Source organism: Gambusia affinis, linkage group LG22 (genome assembly GCF_019740435.1).
Source record: "Gambusia affinis linkage group LG22, SWU_Gaff_1.0, whole genome shotgun sequence".
Classification (NCBI taxonomy): domain Eukaryota; kingdom Metazoa; phylum Chordata; class Actinopteri; order Cyprinodontiformes; family Poeciliidae; genus Gambusia; species Gambusia affinis.
Window position 1 is genome coordinate 19,830,339 of NC_057889.1, and position 24,225 is coordinate 19,854,563.

The 24,225-nt window shown below is 39.7% G+C and overlaps 1 protein-coding gene across 5 annotated transcripts; it reads left to right on the top strand.

Moving 5' to 3' along the window:
* Positions 1 to 539: 539 nt before the first annotated feature.
* On the top strand, positions 540 to 22,746 carry znf395b (zinc finger protein 395b). Of its 5 annotated transcripts, none has more exons than XM_044106775.1 (11): positions 545 to 828; positions 9,739 to 9,880; positions 10,064 to 10,239; positions 11,711 to 11,868; positions 11,954 to 12,066; positions 13,437 to 13,636; positions 13,755 to 13,855; positions 16,063 to 16,363; positions 19,809 to 19,904; positions 21,035 to 21,141; positions 22,067 to 22,746. In XM_044106775.1, exons 3-11 carry the CDS (start codon positions 10,129 to 10,131, stop codon positions 22,176 to 22,178), a joined length of 1,299 nt encoding a protein of 432 aa, XP_043962710.1. In that variant the 5' UTR covers positions 545 to 828; positions 9,739 to 9,880; positions 10,064 to 10,128; the 3' UTR covers positions 22,179 to 22,746. The 5 variants fall into 5 exon arrangements, with proteins under 5 accessions (XP_043962709.1, XP_043962710.1, XP_043962711.1 ...); XM_044106776.1 differs by lacking the exon at positions 545 to 828 and adding an exon at positions 944 to 999; XM_044106777.1 differs by lacking the exon at positions 545 to 828 and adding an exon at positions 6,707 to 6,894.
* The last annotated feature ends 1,479 nt before the right edge of the window (positions 22,747 to 24,225 follow it).

The following is a 24,225-nucleotide window of genomic DNA, read 5'->3' on the forward strand; positions in this document are numbered from 1 at the left end:
ATATGAGAGAATACAATTATGTGAACTATTCGGCTTCTCTGTATGTGTCTGTGTGTGTGTGTGTGTGTGTGTGTGTGTGTTTTAAACTGATGGATTGTTTGAGGCTGGAAAAAAAAAATAACACTTGTCGTTCAAATTAATATGGAGGTTATTTTAAATTGGATTAATGGTTAGATTACACAGTCTAGACTAAATCTACAGGAAATATTCATGCGCTGTACATTTGGGATTTGCATTTTTTTCTTAATGAGGCATTAGTTAGAGGTCAACTCTGAGTGACCTCATGATTGCAGAGTATGTACTCAAAAATTGGCCATCTCTTTTAGGGAATCTGTTGCAAACTAGTGCTTTTTTTTTCTTTTTTCTTTTTTTTTTTACAAAAACACAACGGGGGAGGGGGGGGTGATCTATTTTGGTTGTTTATGTTTTTGGATGGGAGCCATGTTAGATGTTTATCTGCCTGAAAACACATGAGCAGAACCAACAAGGAAGATGTGCTTGTGCTGCAGACAGACAGACAGACAGGAAACAGACACAGTGGATGCTGCTGCTGCTCTGGTAACCCCTCACCTACATCATCCTCTTGTGCACAGCGCGCCGTGCTGCGGGCTGATATCTCTGCGCTCTGCCCAGCTGTCACCTCCGGCATTGGTCCACCGAGCAGACACACGTAGGCACGTATCCGACCAACCCCCTTTTTCCTCCGGCAGACTGTAGAGCCGGCAAGCGGGCGGCGGGACAAGCCGAGGCAGTGCGAGGCAAGGCAGGCAGCGACGATCCGCTGCTGCAGCAGCTCGGACCGGGACGGTCAGGACCGAGGTCGGAAAAGTAAGAAAATCGAATTTTGTATACGAGACGGTAGATGTTGCGCGGCTTTCTTGTTGCAGAAAAGAGAGAGAAAAAATAATCTGTTTTCTTTTACAGCATGGGTGGAGGGAGGGGGTGTTTCTCCTGAGGTCGGTCTGCGTTGCCGGGTGGAGATCAGTGAGCTTGTTGATGGTGGGGGCGGATGACAAACTGACACTTTTCTGTCGTTATTTCTGTCTATAGTTCATCATAAAACGCAGTTAACACTGGTAATCGCGCGTTTCATGCATTTAAAAAATACGTATTACTCCATTTCAGCAGCTATGTTATTTTAGATGTATTTTTGTCCGCAATAACGTCCGCAGCCTTTGAATATGCACCAACAAATATGATCTTTATTGGAATGGTCGCGGTATTTAATACACTTCAATTAAAATGTTCGGTGTTTACGTCTATAGCAGGACGCTGTTTAGGTCCCTCTTGCACTATTTTGCGGTTTCTCCGTTTTACGGTCGGTTTTAACGTGACTTTGCGTGGAAAAAAAAAAAATAGAAAATAGATATTTTCAGCCGTATTCCCTCATCTAGCTCCGACCCTCTCGGTGAAACTCGTGTCCGAACACGTTGCTGGAGCGGGGGTGTGTACCCGAGAAAGCGGGGAGCAGCCAATCAGCGGCCGCGTTACGCCCACACTGTGCCGCTTGTTTACTACTAACGCCGCGCGCTGATTGGCGGAGACCTGGGGGGGCTAGAAAATAGGGCTTTGTGCTGCGTTTAGGTACGTGGAAAAGTACAGGACAGTGGGGCTTTTCTTGTGCCATGCACCGCTGGGGGTGGATTAAAATGGAGTAAACAACTTCCACATGCACAGTAAAGGGTTTGATAACAGTATTGGACGGGATATAGATAAAAATATTAACGTTTTTCATATCAATAAGCATTTTTTTGTTGCTGTGTCTTTTAATATTTGCTGCTCAGCAACGATTTATACATTCACAGACTGTCTTTATGTATGTGTGTGTCTGTGCATGTATTTTCTTCTTTAAGATAAAACAAACATCTCTTCTGTTTTCTTCTTATTATTATTTTCTTTTATTAATTTACTTTGCCCCCACGCCACGGCTGGCGTTGCCCGAATTTAACCCAATGTAAAGAAACGCTATACAGTAGACTTCTTTATTCACTAGTTAGCCACCCACAGCAACCAGCGAATAGCTAAAATGAGCAAATACTTGATACCCCCTCTCAAACCCTTATAACTGATTATTTTAATAGTTTAAACACCAAACATACCTTAGTACAGGTGGACGAATATACACAGTGGAAATCGTTAGCATTACGCAGAAGCTAACATACGCACATACGCCTTATCGCTGCTTTTGGGGGCTCACCCAATCAACACCAAGGAAAATAAATTGCGCTCAAGGATTGGCTGCTTTGGAAGGGGCTGCCAATAGTATGGAAGTAAATATGTGCCATCAGAATTTGAATAAAAAATACCTCTGAAATTTGAATGTTGTATATTAGTGCTTACTTTTTCAGTATTAAAATAAATTCAGAATATATTTTTAACCTAAAAAAAAATTCAATGTCATTATTTTTGCAGTAAAAAAATTCGTGTAATTTTTTTACATGGTTGCAATTTTCAGTTATTAAAAAAATTCACATTCCTATTTCAAAGTGATCAAATTTTCAATATACATATTTTTCACAGTTTAAATTTTCAGTGTTAAAAAATTCAGCATATAAAAAATTCAACTTTTCAAAATTCGAATGCAATATTTTCGTTGTCCTCCAATTCAACTTGCTCAAATTAGTCTCAAATTCAGCGTCTAAAAATTCTGTCTCAAATTCAGCGTCTAAAAATTCGCTGTAAAATGGCCAAGGTTACTTCAGGTCACAGACATTAGCAATGGATGTCCGATTCCAACATCCACCTAATCACGTGACACAACCGTCATATTGAAGAAATACCAGCATCACCCAGGGCTGGCGACCATGGAGGCGAACGCATAAACCCAACGGTGAGTTTAATGCTTTCATATTTCTATAGTATATTTTATTTTGTGCATGAAGTTTGATACATTATCTTAAAGCCTGATTTAAAACACGGGTTGGGCCGTTGTTAATCTTACACCGTGTAGTGCCGGCATATTACATCTTGCTACCTCCTAGCACCCCCAGCCCCTCCCGCTGTCCCACGTCCAATTTCCCCAGTTTTATTTCAAAAGAAATACCACTTGGGTCAAGTCTAGAATCTTTAAAGAGAACTGATGGGTGGCGACATTCTGGGTTGTTTGTATGTTGTCTTAGGTGAGACTGAGACAGGCAGTCTTAGTAAAGTCGTAATTTTTCAGGAGATGCTACCGCTAATATGGCTGCCTTGTGTGCTTCAAAGAGGGGCTGTGAACACTTTCCGACATTAATTATAACCACAACCCCATTCTGATCAGCTACCGTATTGTTCAGGTGACTTCATTACAACATCATCCAAAATACTGCTTCTCTTATCTGACAATTGTTGATATACAATATTAATTTACATTCTTTTTACTTTGCCTAAAACCTCGTTCTGTTACCTAGCAACACTATAAACAACCGCCTTTGTTTTTTCAGTTGATTTTAACTAATTTTCAAGAAAATATATGCTTGTAAGTACATCTGTTAACTTATTTTAGATTAAATATCATAATTTAATTTAGATTACTGTGACTTCTCAATGCTGACCTACTGATGTCAAAATACTTTTTTTATTTTACTGACAATTTTTTAAATGTTTTTTTCTTTTTTCTCTTTTCAAGGAACTTTTGCTGAATCATATTTTTGATAGACTCCGTGATCGTTTGGAGCAGGAAGAAGCAGTTTTATATCTGGGAAGAGTGTGCACAATCAAAGGTTTGTACAAATGACAAGTTTCAATATGTGATGCTTTTGAATGTCTATAGTAACATTAGCTTTGTGTGGTCTTCAATATGATGAGATTTGAAGGGCAGTTTTTAATCGTTTATTACTCCATAATTGAAGGACTGAGCGACTGTGGAGAGATCTGTGGACGGCTGTAACGTGCATCTATTATGACGTGCTACACTACCTTAAAGAAGAGGGATACCTGGACATTTCAAATGAAGCACTCCTCTTCTGTTGCCATTATGTCTTCCTGCCATGTCTGCAGGATGATCTGGATACTTTCTGCAGTGGCTGGGACAATCACCCACTTCGAACTGAAGCAACATGACTCCTAACCTGCTCTGGGTTCTTGGTCGTACACATCATCCAATTCCTGAACCCCACGGTGCCTTGACAGAGGTTATAAAGATTATAACGGAGGCTCAGATGTATTTGCTGAACATTTTATGTTCAGATTTTTATTTAATAACAATAGCTGAATAACGGCAAACGGCTGTTTGTAACCAAGCAACCAAAATCACCAGAAGGCAATCATGTTTTAACAAGATAACTATCACATTTTAATAAGATACATATGACGTTATAACGTGATAGCGCTCAATTTTTTTCCTGTGACAGCAATACGCTTCCGTGCCAGTTTAAAAATTCACCATTTATGAAATGTAAAGCAAAATGCTGATCATGTTACCACAGAGGTGAATTTTAGTGCTTTTATGGTAGACATGTCAGAGAACAAAAATGTTCTAAATTTGTAATTTGTTTTTTTTTTCTTTACTCAAAAGGAACCCATTAGGTACATTTGTACATTGTTGTATTGCTTTACATTACTTGAATTATAAGAATCAGAAAAAGTTTTGTCTTATGTTGTTTATTTTCTAATACCTAAAGCATATATGAACTCATCTAAGTACATTCAATAAAATTTTGCATAAAAAAACAATTTCAGTTTCATATTTAAAACTGCCTGTACAAACAGTACTGACTCAGAGAAATGAAATATCTACTCTGAACATTGTGTTATTCTAGTTCCTCTAGTTTTGAATTTGACAAAACTAGAGAAATTAGAGTAACAGCAATGTTGTCGCTCTAATGAGTAATACATATGATCACATTTAAACATATGTATCGAACTTGTGATCTGACAAAATCAGAAAATTGAATTGATTCTACATTTCAACAAAACTGTTTTGTTTTAACAAACTGATTCACAAACAAAGAACTGCTACAGCTTAAATATAGATTGTTTTTATTTATTATTTTTTTAACAGGTCAATCACTCAAAGCAAGCCAAAGCCAGACTGCGTAGAGGAAATGCATGCTACAAAATCCTCACTGAAAGAGTTGTAATTCCAGTAGTGACAAGGAATTCTTAGTGTTTTGTAGCATGTGGTGTAGTTTCACGAACAATCTCCACAGACAGACTTGCTGGCAGATTTTCCCATCCAGTCCAGAATTTCATCATGTCTCCTCTTCCTCCACTCCGTGGTCTTTCAGTTAGTAAATTAAGTAAGTGGCTTGCAGATTCAACAATAGCATCCTGACTACCCTGTAGTCACAAAATATATAAAAGACAAAGTAGCAGTTGAAAAAGGATTAGTTAAAAAGAAATTTACACTTCATGAGAATGATCACTTTTACTCAGGAAAGCTCTGTGCTGTAGGGTTCCCACCTTTCAGAAATTAAAATAAGGATCTAGCAGATGGAAAGTGTCATTCTATTTCACTAGAGAAACTAAAACTGCAATACCATAAGTTTTAAAGAATAAAGAGACGGTATAATTTCTTCAGTTTCCCTCTTAATTATTTTTTTTTAAATTGCTAGTATTCATCCTCACTGACACTGTTCAGCCTGGCATGTGTGTCTTCCCTCTCCTGGATCTTTGCTAGGACATGGTAGAGTATCGGTTGAGGACGTTTTAAAAGACGCAGGTTGAGAGCGGCTCACCACGACTGCTAACCCTCTTTTGCACCCTAGTGTTTCTAGGCAACCGTGACATCATCAATGGTCCAAAGCGTTCTGGGGTCCTTACTAGCTCCGCCACATTAGCTGAGCTTAACATGTCTTGTGTTTTATTTTTGTAATTATTGTTACACTAAATGTTTATATGCATGTGATAGGCGTTACTGTCGGACATACAGAAATACCGAACAAATCGCGTCTCGTTACGGGGCGATTCCGTATTTTACGAAGGGATGGCAATCCTACTGTGCTCTTCTCTCATTAAAATTATAGAAACTATATAAAACACAAATAAATCTACAATTTGTAAGATTAACAACGGCCCAAACCCGTGTTTTAAATCAGGCTTTAAGATAATGTATCAAACTTCATGCACAAAATAAAATATACTATAGAAATATGAAAGCATTAAACTCACCGTTGGGTTTATGTCATTCTCCATGGTCGCCAGCCTGGGTGATGCTGGTATTTCTTCAATATGACGGTTGTGTCACGTGATTAGGTGGATGTTGGACTCGGACATCCATTGCTAATGTCTGTGACCTGAAGTAACCTTGGCCATTTTTACAGCGAATTTTTAGACGCTGAATTTGAGACGGCGAATTTGAGCAAGTTGAATTGGAGGACAACGAAAATATTGCATTCGAATTTTGAAAAGTTGAATTTTTTATATACTGAATTTTTTAACACTGAAAATTTAAACTGTGAAAAATATGTATATTGAAAATTTGATCACTTTGAAATAGGAATGTGAATTTTTTTAATAACTGAAAATTGCAACCATGTAAAAAAAATTACACCGAATTTTTTTTTAAATGAAAAAATAATTACATTGAATTTTTTTTAGGTTAAAAATATATTCTGAATTTATTTTAATACTGAAAAAGTAAGCACTAATATACAACATTCAAATTTCAGAGGTATTTTTTATTCAAATTCTGATGGCACATATTTACTTCCATACAATAGCATGTCAAGTAGCATTGCAATTAGTTTTGCGTATTTCAGTTTCCGAAGTTGCTGTTTGTGTGTCATTCATGTAATAACTGACGAGGTTAATGGCGGTTAGCAATACAAAGCAATAACAATGTAATTCTAAGTATTTCTTGCATTCAGGCTGAAAGGAAGGTGATTTCTAGGATTTCTATGATGATTGAGTTCATGAGATTAAAAGGGTCTAAAGAGCAAGTAAACAATCTGTTATAAGAAAATCTGCAGCTTGGTAAGTTGAAATACCTAGGCACAATGGCACTTGACAAGTTATTGGTGAAGCAGCCAAATCCAGCTTTGCTGGCGCTGACTGGCATTTAAATGTGTATTTGGAGTTTGAACCATTAAAATAGGCAATTAGAAGCATTTTTAGAGGGCGTCTCAAGTATTACAGAGGCTCCCATTTGAGACTCCAGGATTTGCATGGGCCCAAGCCATGCAAATCCTGGGAGAAAACTGTACATCCGTTAGCCACCCCAGGGGTCCTAAGTTAATGGTTTCCAGTTGATTTTCCACACTTGGACTCACAGTAAAAGAACCCACTTTTTGCAACATTAAAAACATTCTTTAAATGTCCAACATTTGAGTCTCTACTGGTGTGTCTTTTCAGGAATTGCTTGTTGATATTGGCAGCTCTGAAGTGCCTGAGCACTTGAAAAGACACTCCATCTTTGCAGTGGGACCATTTCGTTAAGCTTTTCAGCTTTAGTTTGGTTCCTGAGCTGTCCCGGCTGCAGCTGAATGCAGCACTGCCCTTTTCACCTTTTTCAGGCAGCAGGCCAAAGTACGTGCAGCCAAACGTTAGATTACGTCTGCTCAGAGTTTGAATCACTCTCACGTTTTTGTAGGGAAGGAGGCAAGCAAACAACTATAAGATAGGAACTAAATCCATTCTTTCAAGTGTGTTTCATCATTTCGGACCTCCTGTGGTGCTGTTGCTCTTCACCACCAGGCTGACAGATGCAGGATGAATATTTGATTCATTTAGAATATTTTGGCTCTAACAGAAATCAACCATTGACCTTCTTTTTTTTCTGCTGGCATTGTGCAGAATGTTGCCTTTTAAAGATATTTGTACAACCTTGATCTTTTTCTAAATTTGCCACATTACAACTGGGGATGCACCAATCCACTTTTCACTTCCGATATCTATACCGAAATCTGATGTTTAGTATGGACCGATACCGATCCAATACAGAAAAACAGACCTGAATTGACTTGAAGTGTTTCTGTTTTTTAAACACAGACGTAAAGGTACTGAATTACAAATTTATCAGTTAACTCTGCACCAGTACAGCATACCCAAATACATCAATAGCTTCCCAAGCTTGGTCACACATGTAAACACAACACAGCTTTAATTTGTTCAGTCATTTAGGACTATAACAACCAATGTAAAATAAATAAAACAATAGGTTGACTACCTTGGTCAAACATGTAGAACTAAACTGCAAGAAAATTTCTTTCAAATGCTTCAGAAAGTGCAATTAGTCATTCTAAGTACAATGTAAAAGAAATATATATAGCCTGACGTTGTCCAAAGCATAAACCATAGAAACAGACTGAGTAGATCGGCCCTATGGATTGAGCGTATTACCGATATTCGATCTAGAATTTTTTTCAATATTTGGACCGTAGCAGATAAATACGGTTAGGCTACAAAATAATGATAGATGCACCGATATGAAAATTTGGACGATAATATTATTACGTTAATAGTTCTGCTATGGCCTATTACCGATATTTGCCAGTATTCTATATATTGCACATATATTTCATTACCCTTTCATCATCTTGAAAAAAAAATAATGACAACATCAGTGACTTCACCACTGCTTCTCTTCTTCAATTAAACTTCCCACAATCCCTTTGAATGCTGAAATAAATACATTGCTTCCTACTCACCTACATTTTCCAGACTGACCCTCTGACCACATTGTTCTCCTTGAGCTTCAGCATCTTGGTTAGTTGGATCTATTTTAAGGAGTAGACACAAACTATCATTGTTTCTCAACAAACACGGAACCAGATCACATTGTACTTTCACATCATGCAAGTCAATCTGCTGACAACGAGCTACGTGTGTTTTCAGAGCATGTTGCCTACAACTTGCAGCATCCGTCTGAGCAACATTCGTAAAGACGAGTGGGGGATTTCCCCTCTGTATCTGGCTTCATGTTCACTGCTTTAGTATCCCAGCATTCAGTGTGTTATCACCTGAAACAGATTCCATTGGTCAAATCTCAGAACAGTTGTATTCTAGAAGATCATTTAGTGGCTTTGCTACTAAATGATCTTTAGCTAATTCATCATATCACTATGTATTAGTGTATTAACCCTTACAGGTCTTGGTAGTTACATGTTTATGTCTACAGTCTGAAGTGGATCAGGTGCGTAATAGAGGCATGTGATACTTCAAGTTTTGGTATCGATTCAAAACCAAATAAATACAGGACGTGTATCACCGATACTGAAACTGATACAGATACTGATACTTTTTATTAAGTCAGATATATCATCAGACTTCTGACCTTTGGGTGTTTTAGTGGTAGGACTGAATTTGGACCAAGTTTACAGGTGTTTACAGAATACTTTAATAACATTAATATAATTTGTGTGCACTAAACAATATTATTTAATCATAAATTAAATTGTTGCAAACAATTATAATTTGAGAGCAAGTCAATTCTAAATCTTTTTTTAGGTTGAGTTGAAAAACTCCAGTACAAAAATAAAGTATCAATATTACCACACGGGTATCAATGCGACACTCCGATACTTGGTATCGCAATTACCGATATTTTTGCGTAATATTGATGGGTTGACGTCAGCCTCCCCAATCCAATCAGTCGATCACAAAATAAAAAGGTTGCTCAAAAAAAGACAGATCAGACAGATTCAACTGTCTGAATATGTTTGTAGCAAGAAGGGTTTGACCGCAAGGAACCTGAAATATAATAGTCCGCCAAATCATTTACGCATCCAGTGTTTTGCTGTCGAAAATGAGTGCACACACCTAAATCATGGCCACTGTAGAGACTCAGTGTATTACGTAACTCTACTGCAATCCTACCAGTACGCGGCCGTCCACCTAAACAGTCATGCTGGGGAAGCAGAGCGTTAATCAGAGAAGCAGCCAGAAGGCCCCCGTCGCCGCAAATCAGACCTTTATGGACAAGCAGCAAGAAGGAGGAGAGAAGGCTGTGGGTGAAAAGAAGGTGAAAGTGTAATACTCTGCCCCATTTGAAGTTCACTGCAACTTATGGAGGGCTTTCCAAAAAAACCTGTGTGCTGAAAGAGTAACATTGTACTGAACTTTCTGCGAATAGCAGAAATCCAATTCAAGGCTTTGCATGACTGAGAAAGTGATCCAATGCCTCGCTTGCCCAAATCTGTTGCAGGTGTCTTGTCTGAAGCCAATTGTGACGTTGTGCTGAGTCCCCCCGTCACCGTGTGCAGCAGCACCATGGCAGCTATGGGACCAGAGAGCGGTGGTGGGACGGGGCCAGGCGGGACGGCGGCCTGCCGGGTGGGACAGCAGGACGGTGCGTCGGCGGAGCTCAACCAGCTGACTCCGGTGAGAGGCCGGAGCCATAGCAAAATCATTCTTCTAATGAAATGTTCCCACTTAGAACATTTCCCACTTTTATCTTCTCATTTGAATCATACAAGTGGAGAAAGAGTGGCAAAGTTCAGGCTTTTCTAGAGGAAAACAAAGCGTTCCTGCAGACGATGTTACGATGAATTCGTCCTGAATTCATCGTAACACACCACTGTGGCTCTGAGTCTGGCAGCCGCTTCCTCCTCCTGCAGTTTTTTTCCCGGCAGATTTTGCCATCTACAGATGGACAAGAAGTATTCTCTTAACAGTGTTGTTCACGGCGCGGCTCAGTTGCAGAGGATCAAGTTGTGGTTGTCACCAGATTTAAACACCATGTGTATCCAGTGATTCATCCTGATCCAGTAAAACCAGGAGGATGCTTCAAAGGCCTTCCACTGACTCCCTGGAGCCCAGAGAATAGACGAGGGCTGGAACGATTAATCGGATTTAATGTGATCAATCGATTGTTGAAATAATCATAATATGCCATTTGCTGAAATAACATCATATTCGGAGCAATAATTACGCCAAAACTGTGGGAAAAAAAATTATATATATATATATAAATTCTGCATTTAAGATAATAAAAAATTACATCTGTAAATATGTTCTACCTAGAATTCATCAAGATTCATAATTTTAGTTTCACCCAATAAAAATTCAGTAAAATAAAGTTTAAGAAACATCTAATGTTGATGTCGGAAGAATCTTTGTAGCTGCAGATGCATCCTGTGCCACACATAAGCATAAAATGTTTATTTCCTACTGGAATCAAAATATGTTTATTTGTATTTTTTTTATGTATTTCCAATATTGCTTATGTACCTAAAAGAAAAATCTGCCGAATGTTTCAATTTTTTAAATTCTTTAATAAATGTAATTGACAGAACAAGCAATAGGGGACTCAATTACTGACATACCCGTTAGTTGCAGCCATAGAATAGAATTTAAAATACTTCTGTTAGTTTATAAATCACAGCGCAGCAACAAAATACATTAAAGATCTGTGGTTGTTCTATCAGACTTCCAGACTTCTCAGGTCCTCCGACCACTTCCTGTCGCCTTCTTCTTCATAGTTTCTGACAGTGGTCACATCCTGTTGTTGATGAAAAAAGTGTTTCCATTGGAGTTTTGTGAAATAAACCAATTTTGATAGTCAGAAAAAACCCTCCACCTCATCCTAGCGCCAAAACTTATATTCGAAACTGGCGTGTTTCCATTAAGCTAATTTATTTTCGACATACAAATATAAATTTTTATTTAACATATATTTGCTTAATGACCCCATTTGGAAAAATGTAATGTTTACTTCTTGTTTTACAATTGGTGACTGTATGATATTTTTTATGGTGTAAAATCACTCTGGCCTGCCTTGTTGCTGAAATGTGCCACACAAATAAACTTGACAAGTTTTAACACTGTCACCTCCTCCCTCCGCCCCCTGAAGCTGCACACCCCGGGCGGCGTCAAGGCTGAGAAGGCGTTCGGCCATCATCACAGGCCCAAGACGTCAGGCTGGGGTAACTTCGCCGCTCCGCTGCAGAACGTGGGCGCCGCCACGCACCTCAGCAGCAGCGTGCCGCCCAGAGGCGACACTCCGTACAGGTGAGGGAGCGACACCCGGTGCTGGCGTAGCGGGGGTCGCCATGACAACGAACGCTTAAAGACATCTCTGCGTGTTGCTCTTCAGCTTCCGGAGCCCGGAGTCGGTGGAGATGGACGAGATAATGGCCGCCATGGTTCTGACCAGCTTGTCCTGCAGCCCGGTGGTGCAGAGCCCTCCGCAGACGGATCCAGGTCCAGGTCAGACTGCATTCTGTGGTATTAAATGCTGCTTCTATTGGAGCTAATGCTTTGTAGATCTGTCAAGAACATTATTTGTAAAGCGTATTTCTACTGGGACAGTTGTTAGATATCAGCAATTGCCAGTACTTCATAGTATTTATATATAGTTTTTTAGTGCCCAATCAAATGCCAAGGCAGCTGATAGTTCCAGAGAAGTCTTACAAAAAAAAGAGTCCCTTCACGATGTTGCCATGGTTTTGTTTTTGTGGCCTAAAATGACTGATTTTGCGGCACCTTTTTCAAAAAGTTGAAAAAAGTTTTTTTAAGTTTTATTTTTACCATGACATGTTCTCACGAAAAAAAGTTTGAAGTGCTGCACATAACCTTCCCAAAACAGACATAATCTTAATATAGTCAATATTTAACGTGGAAAAGCCGTTTTCAAGTAGCCTCTTGAATTAGTGCCTTCAATGCACATAAAATCAGGTCCAGAGGGGTTGTCAACGTGCAAAAGGAGATTTCCACATTGGTGATTCCAGTTAACATGAGCTGTGCGCTCATGTATAATCAAATCATGCAGGATGTCTCAAAAAGTGTTTTTGCAACAAAAACAAAGGCAAATATTTCCATTTAGCGTCACACATGTTTCAAGAAACATTGTGAGACCATAAGTCAAATGAGAAGGGGGCTAAGAGGATTGGTCAAAACTCAATCAAGTTGATTGGTCAGAAATAAAAGAAATACAGAAAACATTAAGGTGGTTGGTCAAATTTGGGGAAAAGTTGCGGCGCCTAGTAAAAATTTCAATCAAAGTAATCCACCTGGCACATCTGTCCTGTTTAGAAAAGCACAATAGACACTGGGCCACCCTTAGTAATATGAGCCACCCATCAGGGGTCTTAAAGAGACTATAAATAAGATCTAATTCTTTTATTGTATCATTTATCATAAAAAGCACTGAGCATTTTTGCCAGTTTGTTCTTCATCCCCAAAGTTGTTTATTTAATGATTATTTTACTTGCCCTATGTCCTTGTATCCAATTACTGTGCCAGAACGAAGGCCACATATTTGATATAAACTCACCTGCCTGAGTAAAATAAATATTAACCTTCTTAAGATAACGAGGAGTGGGCTGAAGGGGCATAAATGTGCTATAGTGATATTGGACGTCTTTACAAAAGACCCAAATCTCCACCAGTTCGTGACGCCGATTGTTTTCTGTTGGGTGAAGCAGCGCAGCGCGCGGCTGACTGCAAAGCAGCTGCTTTTACCTCCTCAAACAGACCTCAGGAAGTTAGTTTTGACTTTGTGGAGGAGGCAGCGTCGAGAGGTAACGATGTTGGAACGCCTTCCCGAAAACTAAAAACAGAATCGTCTCCGACTCCAGCTGGCTCGTCCTCGTCCGTCGACATGGAGAGCGGCGGTGGCGAGCTCTCCGACAGCGGCAGCAGCGGCTACTGGAGCTGGGACCACGGCAACGGGAGCCCTGCCCCGTCGCCGTCCGTCACCGAGGTGGACAGCAGCCCCGACGAAGGCCTGCACATGGAGCTGGAGCAGGGCGAGGAGCTCACCGCCAAAAAGCCAAAGGTGAGCCGCCTGGGCAGGAACCCCTGGAGGAAAGGCGTGCTGGCCGGGGGATGTGTTCAGCCGACCCCTCTATGCTGCCCTGCGCTTCACCCCTGCTTTCTGTTCTGTCTCCCCGCAGAGCTCCCTGCGAAGTGTGTATAAGTGTCTGTGGCCCAGTTGTGGCAAAGTGCTGACGTCTTCTGTTGGAATAAAGAGACACATTCGTGTGATGCACCTGGGGTGAGCTGACATCATTGGTGCTTTACCCACAAGAACACTCAGTTTCACTTTATCAGTTTATTCATAGTGTTTGCTCCATGACTAAAAATAAAAGATAAAAGAAGAAAACAAGTTGAAACACACACACGCGCACACACCTATGGATAGAGTGCAGAGGCCTGGGCATAGAGGGAGCATAGAATGTAGAACAGGGGACTCATCTGTTTTATAGTGACTAAAACTAACCACACAGTGTGCTGATGGAGTAAAAGTTTATTGTTGCCTCTCATGTAGCTCTTCTCTTTTCTTTACTTCTTTTCTTTTGTTCTCTTTTCTTTTCTTTTCTTCTCTTCACTTCTCCATGTCAGTTACTTGCGTATTTCTTTACACCTCATTTTTAAAAATCTTTTACCACATTTTAAATATGTCACATTTCACAGTTAGAGATGGACTGAGAATCTGCCAAATGCAATCAGACGATTACATTTTTTATTTTCTGTTTTGTATTTTGTGGCGATCACCCGTCACTAACATCAAATCTGATCTTTCGTCTGATCAGTAAACGCACCACATTTAAGCGGTAATGGTTGTGTTGTTGCTTCATTCCCTTCTGGTTGCATCTTGTCTATGCTAGCAGTCTTTTGTGCCTAGAGTTTTTCTTAGGCTGTTTTTTTTTTTCTTTTTTTCAAAAGTTACCACCTTGTGTATTTTTTTCCATCTTATTTCAGCTATTTTGTTGGTCAAGTTGTTTTCAGAGCTACTTTTAAGTCTCACTTAGTAAACCTATTTGGCTAGCAAATAGGTTTACTAGGTTTGCTATTTGTTAGCCAAATGGCAAACCTATTTGGCTAGCTATCTAGGAACGTGCTTCGAAGTCTTTATCGTTAACTGTAGCCAGTATTAGCGAAGAGTGTAGAAAGACAAAACTTCTAGAAAGATTCTAGAAAGGAAATAGCCAGCTGCTAATTCAAGTTGTCATTTTTAAGTAGCAAATAACAGAAAACTGAACGTATTGTAGGTCAGTTTTTTTCAAGTCTTCTTCTACGTGTTGGAAAACCTTTGGAAATCTCACAGCAAAAGAAATACTCGCAACCGTATGTTTACAGTTAGCAATGCTAACTGTGTGAATTAAGCTAATCATTATGAGTCACTTAAGACGCAGGGGTGAGTTTGAAATCACGGTACAAGCTTGTTTTATCGCGGAGCTGTGTAAATTTATGATTATTTAATAATATCTGACATATAAAATCAAATCAGAGAATTTTTTTCCTGCTCAAATATCAAGTTACGCCAACTGAAATTTATTTTTGAAATAATTTTGTAAACGAAAAAAGATATTTTTGATCTTAATGTAATTTTTGAATGTGCAAAAGATATCTAGAGACATTCTGGTAACCTGGACAAGGAAATAATTATAATTATAATTTTTTTTTATATTACCCATTAAGATGGGTAATATTTGAAATGAAGAGTTTTGCAGAAAAGTAGAATAAAGGAATTTTGTTAAATTGTAACTGTTAGCAGTTTTTAGAAAAACGTACCCCGCCGAACTTTTTAAAAATAATTAAAATCAGTGCTTTTCTATTCATAACACGTACATCGTCCCCTTTGGGCTAATTTGTAGACGGGAAACAATCCTTTTAGCTCGTTTAGAAGCAACTAGCAACAGTCCTTACGGCAATTTTATCATTTCTCATTCTTCTAAATATTTAATGCCCCCCCAAAAAAGACTGAAATCTTCATTGCCAGATCTACTCTAGCACATTGACTTTTCTATAGTCAAGCTCTGAATGCTAGGCATATAGACTTTTCCATTAATATTGCTCTATTAACCAGGTGAAGTCTTATCTACATCATACAGCTTTAATGGTGAAATAGGGGGAAATGATGGTTTGGATTTGTGTGTTTGATCCGTCCATTGGTTCGGGTTTGTGGTGATATACGGCAGTCTGATGTTGGGGGACTTGCGTGCAAACTGTTTGACCACCATCCAGTCTGAGCGGGTGGGAAAACCAGAGAGTTTAGCCTTTAAAGACATTTCTCAGCTTCAAAACAGCATTAAAAAAACAAGAGGGAATAAAAATTTCAGCGTTCTGAAGAGCTCTGACTTGGTGAGGAGAAGTGAGAGTTTCTATCTGGGCCACAGTGAGTGGTGCTCTCTGACTAACGCTTCTTCTTTCCTCTGTGTGTCCACTAACATGTCCACCCACACACACACTCACAAGCAGCAGTGGATCCGATCAGACCCAGAGAGAGGAGGACTTCTACTACACCAAGATCTGCTGTGAGACCGTCGAGGCCGGTTCCGGTTCCGCCGCCGGTCTGGCCCAGCAGACTACCGGCCAGGCCTCCGCTGCTCTCCTCAGCTGGGCTTCATGCGGGTCTCCGCCGGGATCCGAGCTCCAGATCCCCACGGCTCACAGGCCCAGGTCCAACTCCAGCTCGTTGCCAGGGACGACCAGGCCCAGTCCACTCAGCCAGTCGGCCCCCAGCAGCTTCTGGCAGATCCACACAGAGCATCTGTATCAGGTGGGTTCAGATGAGGAGCGAAGGGACGATTTGGGATAGAGGAGTTTCAGCGTTGCTGTCGGTCCTGGACCTCTCTATGTTACTTTATTGCTGGTGAAACGTGAGCTGACTTTAACTGAGACAGGTGTAGTGCAGGGTATTACTGTAAAAATGTAAAAAGCACAAAACTCCTTTCATATTTCTCATTAGCCACGTGAGTGTCAGGATGATGGACATTTTTCAAGATGGCCACCGTTTTTACACCTTCTAAGCCAGCCGTTCACTTTCATGACTTGGACTTTATGTCACGTCATATGTTTTAGTTTATGGTTATCCCATTCATACAACTTTAAAATGATAATATGTAGCAAAAGGAAGATGAAGGAAATGACTGAGAGGCAGTCAACATTATGGTTAGCGTTAGCTTCTCATATTTAAAATGTTTAGCGTTAGCGGAGCTAAAATTCTTGTTTAACGAATTACTGCTTAGTGAACTTAACATTTTGGCTAGTTGCATCTGCCACTGGCAATATCTACTGCCAATATTAGTACAAACATATATTCTCCATTACAACCATGGCGTCCATTTTGAAAAATGTCTACCAGAAAACAGAATCATAAGAAGAAGAAAATATGTTTATTGTTTTTAATCTGTCAGTTAGGTTCTTCAACAGGAGCTGTAGAAATGTGTTAGCTTTGGGAACATCTTCACTACTGATACGTGTTTTGCATTGCGATGCTATTTTAGGCTTTGGCTAGCTTTGCTGATATGTTAGCTTCTGTTAGCACAACTTGAACACACTAGTCTTTTTCCAGTGTCCCATAGATTGTCTCCTTTTTTCTTTTTTTGAAGCAGAACTTAACCGAGAGACTCTGTTGGCCATCGTTGTTTGAAGACGCAACTCGCGCATCAGATTATACGGCCGTTTCAGAAACAGGCGAATGCAAAGGTTCCTACTGGAACTTTTGTTCCGTAAAGAAAAAAAAAGAAGAAAAGAAGAAATTCAATTAACTCCATTAAATGTGTTCAAATCTTCAGAATTAATTACTTTAAATTAACAAGTTAATTTAAAGTAATTTTAATTTAAAGTTAATTTTAACTTGTTACTTTAAATTAACAAGTTAATTTAAAGTAATTAAATTAACTTGTTTAACTTGATTCACTTCATTTAGTTGTATTTTCTGCACTGAAGGAGTTTCACGTTACATGCTAGCAATGCTGGTTCAAAGACCCTCCTTACCAGACATTACCCCCACCCCCTTCAACCAGACAACATCCAACAAAACCAATGAGCTACAGTGTTGTTTATGCATCACAAAGCAGCACATTTCACTGCTGACCTGCATTTACCCTGAGCCACGGAGCCTGTAAATGGATGCTTTGTGACAGAGAGAGAGAGAGAGAGAGAGAGAGAGAGCAAGCTGCCGACTGGCTCATTCGCTCTGTCGGCGAGACCAGACTCTTGCCGGTCTGCAAAAGCCATAAAAAAAAAACAGGTCACCGGCAGCAGCCAGCCTGCTCTGTGTGGTTCCCAAAGCCGTTCATTTCATCTTTTGTACAAAAATCTAACTGCATCCATCTTCAATTTACTCCTAATTTTCGGCGTGAGCTCTTGTCGCCAAGCCGACTGTAACCTGGACTCTCACGCTCTCCCTTTTTACCCAGACGTTTTCACTTTTACTGCCTGGATTAACACGGTTGATACCTTATGTTGCTTTGTTCTGAAGGCTTGTTTCAGTCCTCTACCGGGCTTGTTGGGCTCGCTGGAAGAAACGCGGCCGGGGGAAACGGTTATACGGCACAGGAAATGATCAGTAACTCTGTGACAGTTCAGTTTTGTCACAAGAGCAGGTTGCAAAAATGGAAAAATAAAAAAGTCTGAGCCTGATTAGCTTTGCCTGTTCGTCATCAAGGTTGTCGGCGTCTGAGTCTGTCTAAAAGTTTCCCTCTCTGAACATAAACGTGTGTGTTTGCTCTCCTGTGTCGTCCTGCTTTCTAACTGAATGAGCTTCATAAAATGATCCAAGCTGTCTGTGTGTGTCTGATGTGAAAAAGAAGAAGAAGAAGAAGAAAAAAAGAAACAATCATTTATTCAAACAAATCCATGGAGCGTTGGGTGTAGTTAATGATCTGCAGCCCGGCTCTTCCTGTTCCTGTTTGTGCTGTAAAGCCAGCCGCAGTGGAACGCCCTCGATGTGAAGCTGTCGTCCTGTTTTCGGTCCGGTCCACACATCGATCAGAGAGACACTGAAACTGTTTAGAGAGTCGATTTGTTACTCGCTTTAGCTGGAATTTAGAAGTCAGTCCGTGTTTGTAAGTGGAAGCCGTCAGAACGGACCTAATTGCTTCGTATTTCTACACGTTTTCAAAGAAGTAAAATGTAGAACATTAAGAAAATCCTTCATGTTGGCGTTATGCCACAGGATAATGCTGCCACTGCTGTGTGTGAGAGTAAACGTGATAAAGGCTGAGTCAGAGATTAGGGATGAATATGTTTGAAACAAACAAAAGCAGACTACAACTGTTTTGTTGTTTCATTCTTTCCTTCTTTGCTTTTTTTTCTTCTTTTTTTTACTTTTTTTTGCGTTATTGTAGAGTAATGGCAAGTTAAAGTTCATTCAACATCCTTCAAAGAGTTGTTGTGAACGGCCATGCTGTGGGCAGGACATATCACGAAGAAAAAAGTATCTCCAGTAGCAGTCGGTGTCGCAACAGATCTCAAGAGGCCTCTGACTGAAGTCTGTTACTGTACGACGGTCTTGTGACTGATGCTACTTAGCTGCTTCCAGTTGTAAAAAAAATAAAAATAAAAGACACCTCATTGCCATGGTTACACGTTGCAACAACTGAATGAGAATGAGAGCAAAAATGATGGTAACTACGCAGCATCCAGAACCAGAGGGAATAATTGTCCAAACGTGTAACACTTTGACAAAACATAACGAACAGAAGTATAGAGAAGGACAAATCAGAGCTAACGTAACAGAGCTACACCATGAGTGGCGTAATGCTACAACCTTTACTGCCACCTGCTTCTGTAAACAGTTCATTTCAGGAGCTGTTGTTGTTTTTTTCTTTCAGAAAACTGTTAAAATAACCAAGGATCTGGATACTGGAGGAAACCGACTGGGTTTTGGTTAAAAATGGAACTGTTGTGTAAAATCTATGGCATAATGTAATGTGTGTCGAAAAAGAGTTGGAGCTTCTTAAAGAGACAGAGGCCCGATTTCATTGGTTATGAAAACCAATACAATGTAAACTGATATAAAGGGAAGGATTTATAGTATAGATTAGTATAGATTATAGTGGAATCCTTAGGGGAAGCATATGAATGAGTGGAGCTGGTTTAGCAAAGTCTCGCTTAGATTGAAGCTGATGACATCCATCAGTATTTTAGAATCTGACTCCATTTACAACCTGAAAGTGAAGCTGCTGAATTAACTTTCTCCTCTTTTCTTTCTCCAGGCCTGCAGCCCTGTTCAGGTATCTATGGCCCCCAGAAGCCAGTGCAGTCAGGGCTGGGCCCCCTCTGGCTCGGTACCCGGCCACAGCAACGCTCCGGTGAGTTTTTAGTCTGAGTCTGGGTGTGTGTTAATGCTAAAGCTAAACATCTACAGATATCCAGCTAGAGCCCTCCATAGTTGTATGATTATAATATAATTATAACCATAACTAATTAGTAGCAACCAACTAGTTAGTTAGTTTGTTTGTTTGTTAGTTGCTACTAACTAACTAGCTATTAGTTAGACGCTACTAACTATTAGTTAGTAGTGACTATTAGTAGTGCTGTTGCACTACTAATAGTTTGCAGAAACATCAGCTACAGATGTCTTAGTGGCTGATAAGCTACTGTCTTATCTAGTAAGATGCTAGTAGATAAGACTTTAAGCTCACGCCTTATCTACTAAGACGTTAGCTTAGAAGCTAACGTCTTAGTTAGGGTGACCAGACGTCCTCTTTTTCCCGGACATGTCCTACTTTTCAGACCTAAAAAAATGTCCGGGGGGAATTTCAAAATCGTCCGGGATTTTGGTCAACTGCCTCAAAACACATTACATAGCTTACAGTGCATTGTGATTACATTGCCACTCCGTTCCACTACTCCATTCCAGGTTTCTTTGTATGGCAAAGAAATCGGTAGCACATGTGTGTCCGCCGATTCTACAACCCCGCCCCCGCGCCAACAAAAAAAGAAGTGTCCTACTTTTCAGAAACCCAAATCTGGTCACCCTAGTCTTAGTAGTTAAGATATTAACTACTAAGACAATTAGCTTAGTAGGCAAACATCTATTAAAATGAAAGTGGGGCCCTAGTTGCATAATTATTGTATTTTTGGTGTCTGCTGCACTACTAATAAGGTGTATAAACATCTGGCACACGTTAGCTACTAATATCTTAGTAGCTGTTAGCTGTTAATGTCTTATCTACTCAAATAAGACATTAGTAGATAAGCTATCTACTAGCTATCTACTGAGCTAACTAATCTGATTATTGTATTAGTGTTTGCTATTACACTACTAACAGTATGTATGGAAACATCTACATGTTAGCTGCTAACATCTTAGAAGCTACTAAGCTAAATGTCTATGTAGCTAATGTCTTCTAAGCTAAACGTCTACTGAGATCAAACTGGAGTCCTCCATAGTTGTATAATTATTGTATTAGCAGTGTCTGCTTTTGTTCCTCCTCAGATGGTGAAACCTCGCTGCCGCTCAGTCAGCGTCGGGGAACAGTGGCTGCAGCAGAACAGGCTGCAGCCAATGAGCGCGTCTCCCTCCCGCAACCACTGCTCCTTCAGGTATTACAGCCTCCACCAGACAGGCTGCAGGAGCTGAAACACACTGCCTAGTGCCTACATACAAATGCTGGAGGTACAATTGAAAGTCGGGGGTAAAAGAGAAAGTAAAGGTTCTAAAGTGTTAGCAGTTTTGTGGCCAAGGCAGCCAGGAGGAGTAGAAAATCTTTCCGGTGGGATTGTCTTTATTTATTTACATTTGCATCCTTGAACTAAAGTCCTGGTTTGTAGGGAGTATCAAGGATCAAAACGGTCTGATTATACAAATGTATAAGGCAGGATAAGGGTTCAAAAAACTCAAATTAAAGACAGTCATCAATAACAGGGGAAGACATGAAGCAGCAAAAGAAAAAAAAAAGATTAAAATAAAATAGAAAAGTTTTGGAACCATTGAGGAGCCCTGAGGAACACCAACACCCTCTGAGTTTCCTCATCCCACACTGTTTTAGTTTAAGTAATTCATTTGCTGTTGTTAAAAGTGTCAGGGTTTTTTTTTATTTATTTAAATCTAGGACCACCATAACGCCAAATGCTTAATTATCTATCGATTATCTAGGATTAGTTTGATCTTTCAATATGTAATTATTCTAGATTTTGTGATGCTCTACAAGGTAACAACAGTTATCTCTTAAAATGTGTTTAAAAAAAAAAGAAAAGTAGATTACATTGACTTTGTTCTCCTAGGTTACAATTCCCTCCCCTTCCAGACACACAAATGGCAACAAGACAGAAATTATCAGTTGTTAAGACCGCACTGGGTTTAGTCATCAGACCGATAGCAATAAGTAAAAAAAAAAAAAAAAAAAACACGACTGAAATTGTTCGATACCGATATATTAATGCGCGTGTATATCGCGCGTTAATAATTTAACATGCTAATATCTGATGCGTCTGTACATAATAGCGATGGGTCCGTGTCTCGCTCCAGGAAGGGCCGTGGGGAGGCCAAGAAGTGCCGCAAGGTGTACGGCGTGGAGCGCAAGGACCAGTGGTGCACCGCCTGCCGCTGGAAAAAGGCCTGCCAGCGCTTCCCCGACTAGAGAACGGGCCGAGCGGACGGACGTGTGCGAACAGAGACACATTTATCGAAAAGAGAATGCAAGAATATAAATCAAGAAAAACAAAATTCTTTGTGTTTTCTTCTTCTTCTTCTTTTTGTTTTGTTTAGTTTTATTTCTTTCCTAAAAGGAATGAAGATGGACTCTTTGTGTATCTTTGTATCTCGATCCTGAAAACTGAAGTTTGCGATGGTGCTGTTGACTGACTTTGACCATGTGATGTGCTAAGCCCTCTCTCTCTTTTTTTTTTTTTTAAATCCAAAGCTCATATTGCCGCCCTCCGTAGCTCCACTGTATCCCCAAACTGCTACCTGGCTGTCTCCTTTCTTCCAGTCTTTCTCTTCCAGTTGTTACACAGTGGTTAATGATGTACATTATATTGTGTGCTCTGATGTTCCGTACGAACATTTTATACCTTTTTTTTTTCTCTTGTTTTTATATATTATTGTCTCGTCTAGCCTGTGTAATGGGCTGACTGATTTTTTTTTTTTATGTTTTTTGGCACTTTGTTGGAATATTAACTCACAAGAATAAGCTACATTTGGTTCGACTCAACCAAGTTCCTTCCATGAGGCTGAATTCCTTCCTGCCCAGGCGTCGGCACACAGACCCAGTGTTAATGGTTTTATCGGTTGAAGGTATGTCTGGAATCGTCACGGCAGCGGGAATTTGAGGAATGAGTTTGTACTAGAGGAAATATATTGTCAAACACAATTAAAAAAAAAAAGCACTGAGAATTCTGACGGGGCTTCGTTTCCTTCTGCAAACGGCGCACGAGAGGGCGACGCCGTTTGCTTGGTTTATTTCCAGATTGTTTACGAAGACAGAAAATTAGTTAAATGTTAAGCGTATGGCCTGAAATTGTCACTGTTCTCAGAAAAAAACAAGCAAAAAAAAAAAAAAAAAACACTTTAAGCTTCCTACATGTAAACACAGTGAGTAATCACCCACACACAGCCATTAGCGTGAATCACTGGATCTTTTAATCAAACTCTAGTAAACACTTCAACACAATTAAGATGCACGGTAATGGATTTGACCTGCTCATAATGGCAAAACAAATACAGATTTTTTATTTTTTATTTGTTTTTTTAGATTAAGCAGAAACATTGTTTTGTGCGTCATAGCAACAAAACCACACAATTCTCCACTCAGCTGATTTTTTATTTTTATTTTTTTAGGATTTTTGCATAAAGGCTCTTAAACCATTAAGTAGATAATATGTGCAGTACATATTTCTCCTGGAATCTTCGCTGAGAATAAATCCATGCTGGCTCTGTCTGGAGGCTGAAACTGGTGGCCAGTTCAAAAATAAATGTCACAATGTTTGTCTTTTTTAAATCATACTTTAAACTGTTTAAGCTTTTATTTTTTGGTTATTTAAAAAGAAGTTGATGATCATACACGTTTCAAAGTAACCCAAATTATTAGGATCGTGATAAAACCTGTGTGGGTTCCAGGTTCCGTTTTTATTTGTTTACGTATTTGGGTCAGTTTTAACCTTCTGACACCAGAGGGCAGTAATGCTCCACAGGGAGAAGCGACGTGGCGGAAATCTGTTTTTCACTTCTGCTAAATCAAATCATAATGTTCGGAGCTCGCAAGGAAAACGTCCACATAATGGCCAAAAATTGAACAAGTATTTTATGTATTTATATATTAATTTTCCTTTACGGTCTCCCCCTCCCCCCCGTCGTCGTTGTTGCTTGGATTGTGCGAAATTCTGTCGAGTTTACAAAGCGCAGAAAAACCAATTTTATCTCCATTGTGTTTAATTAATGAAATTTCTTTAAGCATAAAATTGGACTCTCCTAGCAGTAATTAAGAGTTTGTGCTTCAGCGCTCCTATGGTCTAACCTTATTTACAAGAAATTGAACTATCTCAGAAACACGGCGCTGGTCCATTTCCAATTTAATTACTTAAATCTGCGCCAACATTCGTGAAACTTTAAATTTATAGTTAGGTTAAAGGTGGGGATTAGTTTGGAGTCTGAAAATGCGTCTTTTTTTCACAGTGTAAGCCTGTGTT

Coding starts and splice junctions, on each gene's coding strand:
- znf395b (XM_044106774.1), top strand. CDS start 10,129: ATGGCAGCTATGGGACCAGAGAGCGGTGGTGGGACGGGGCCAGGCGGG. Junction 11,869..11,953: donor AGAGGCGACACTCCGTACAG/GTGAGGGAGCGA, acceptor GTTGCTCTTCAG/CTTCCGGAGCCCGGAGTCGG. Junction 12,067..13,436: donor GCAGACGGATCCAGGTCCAG/GTCAGACTGCAT, acceptor CTCCGACTCCAG/CTGGCTCGTCCTCGTCCGTC.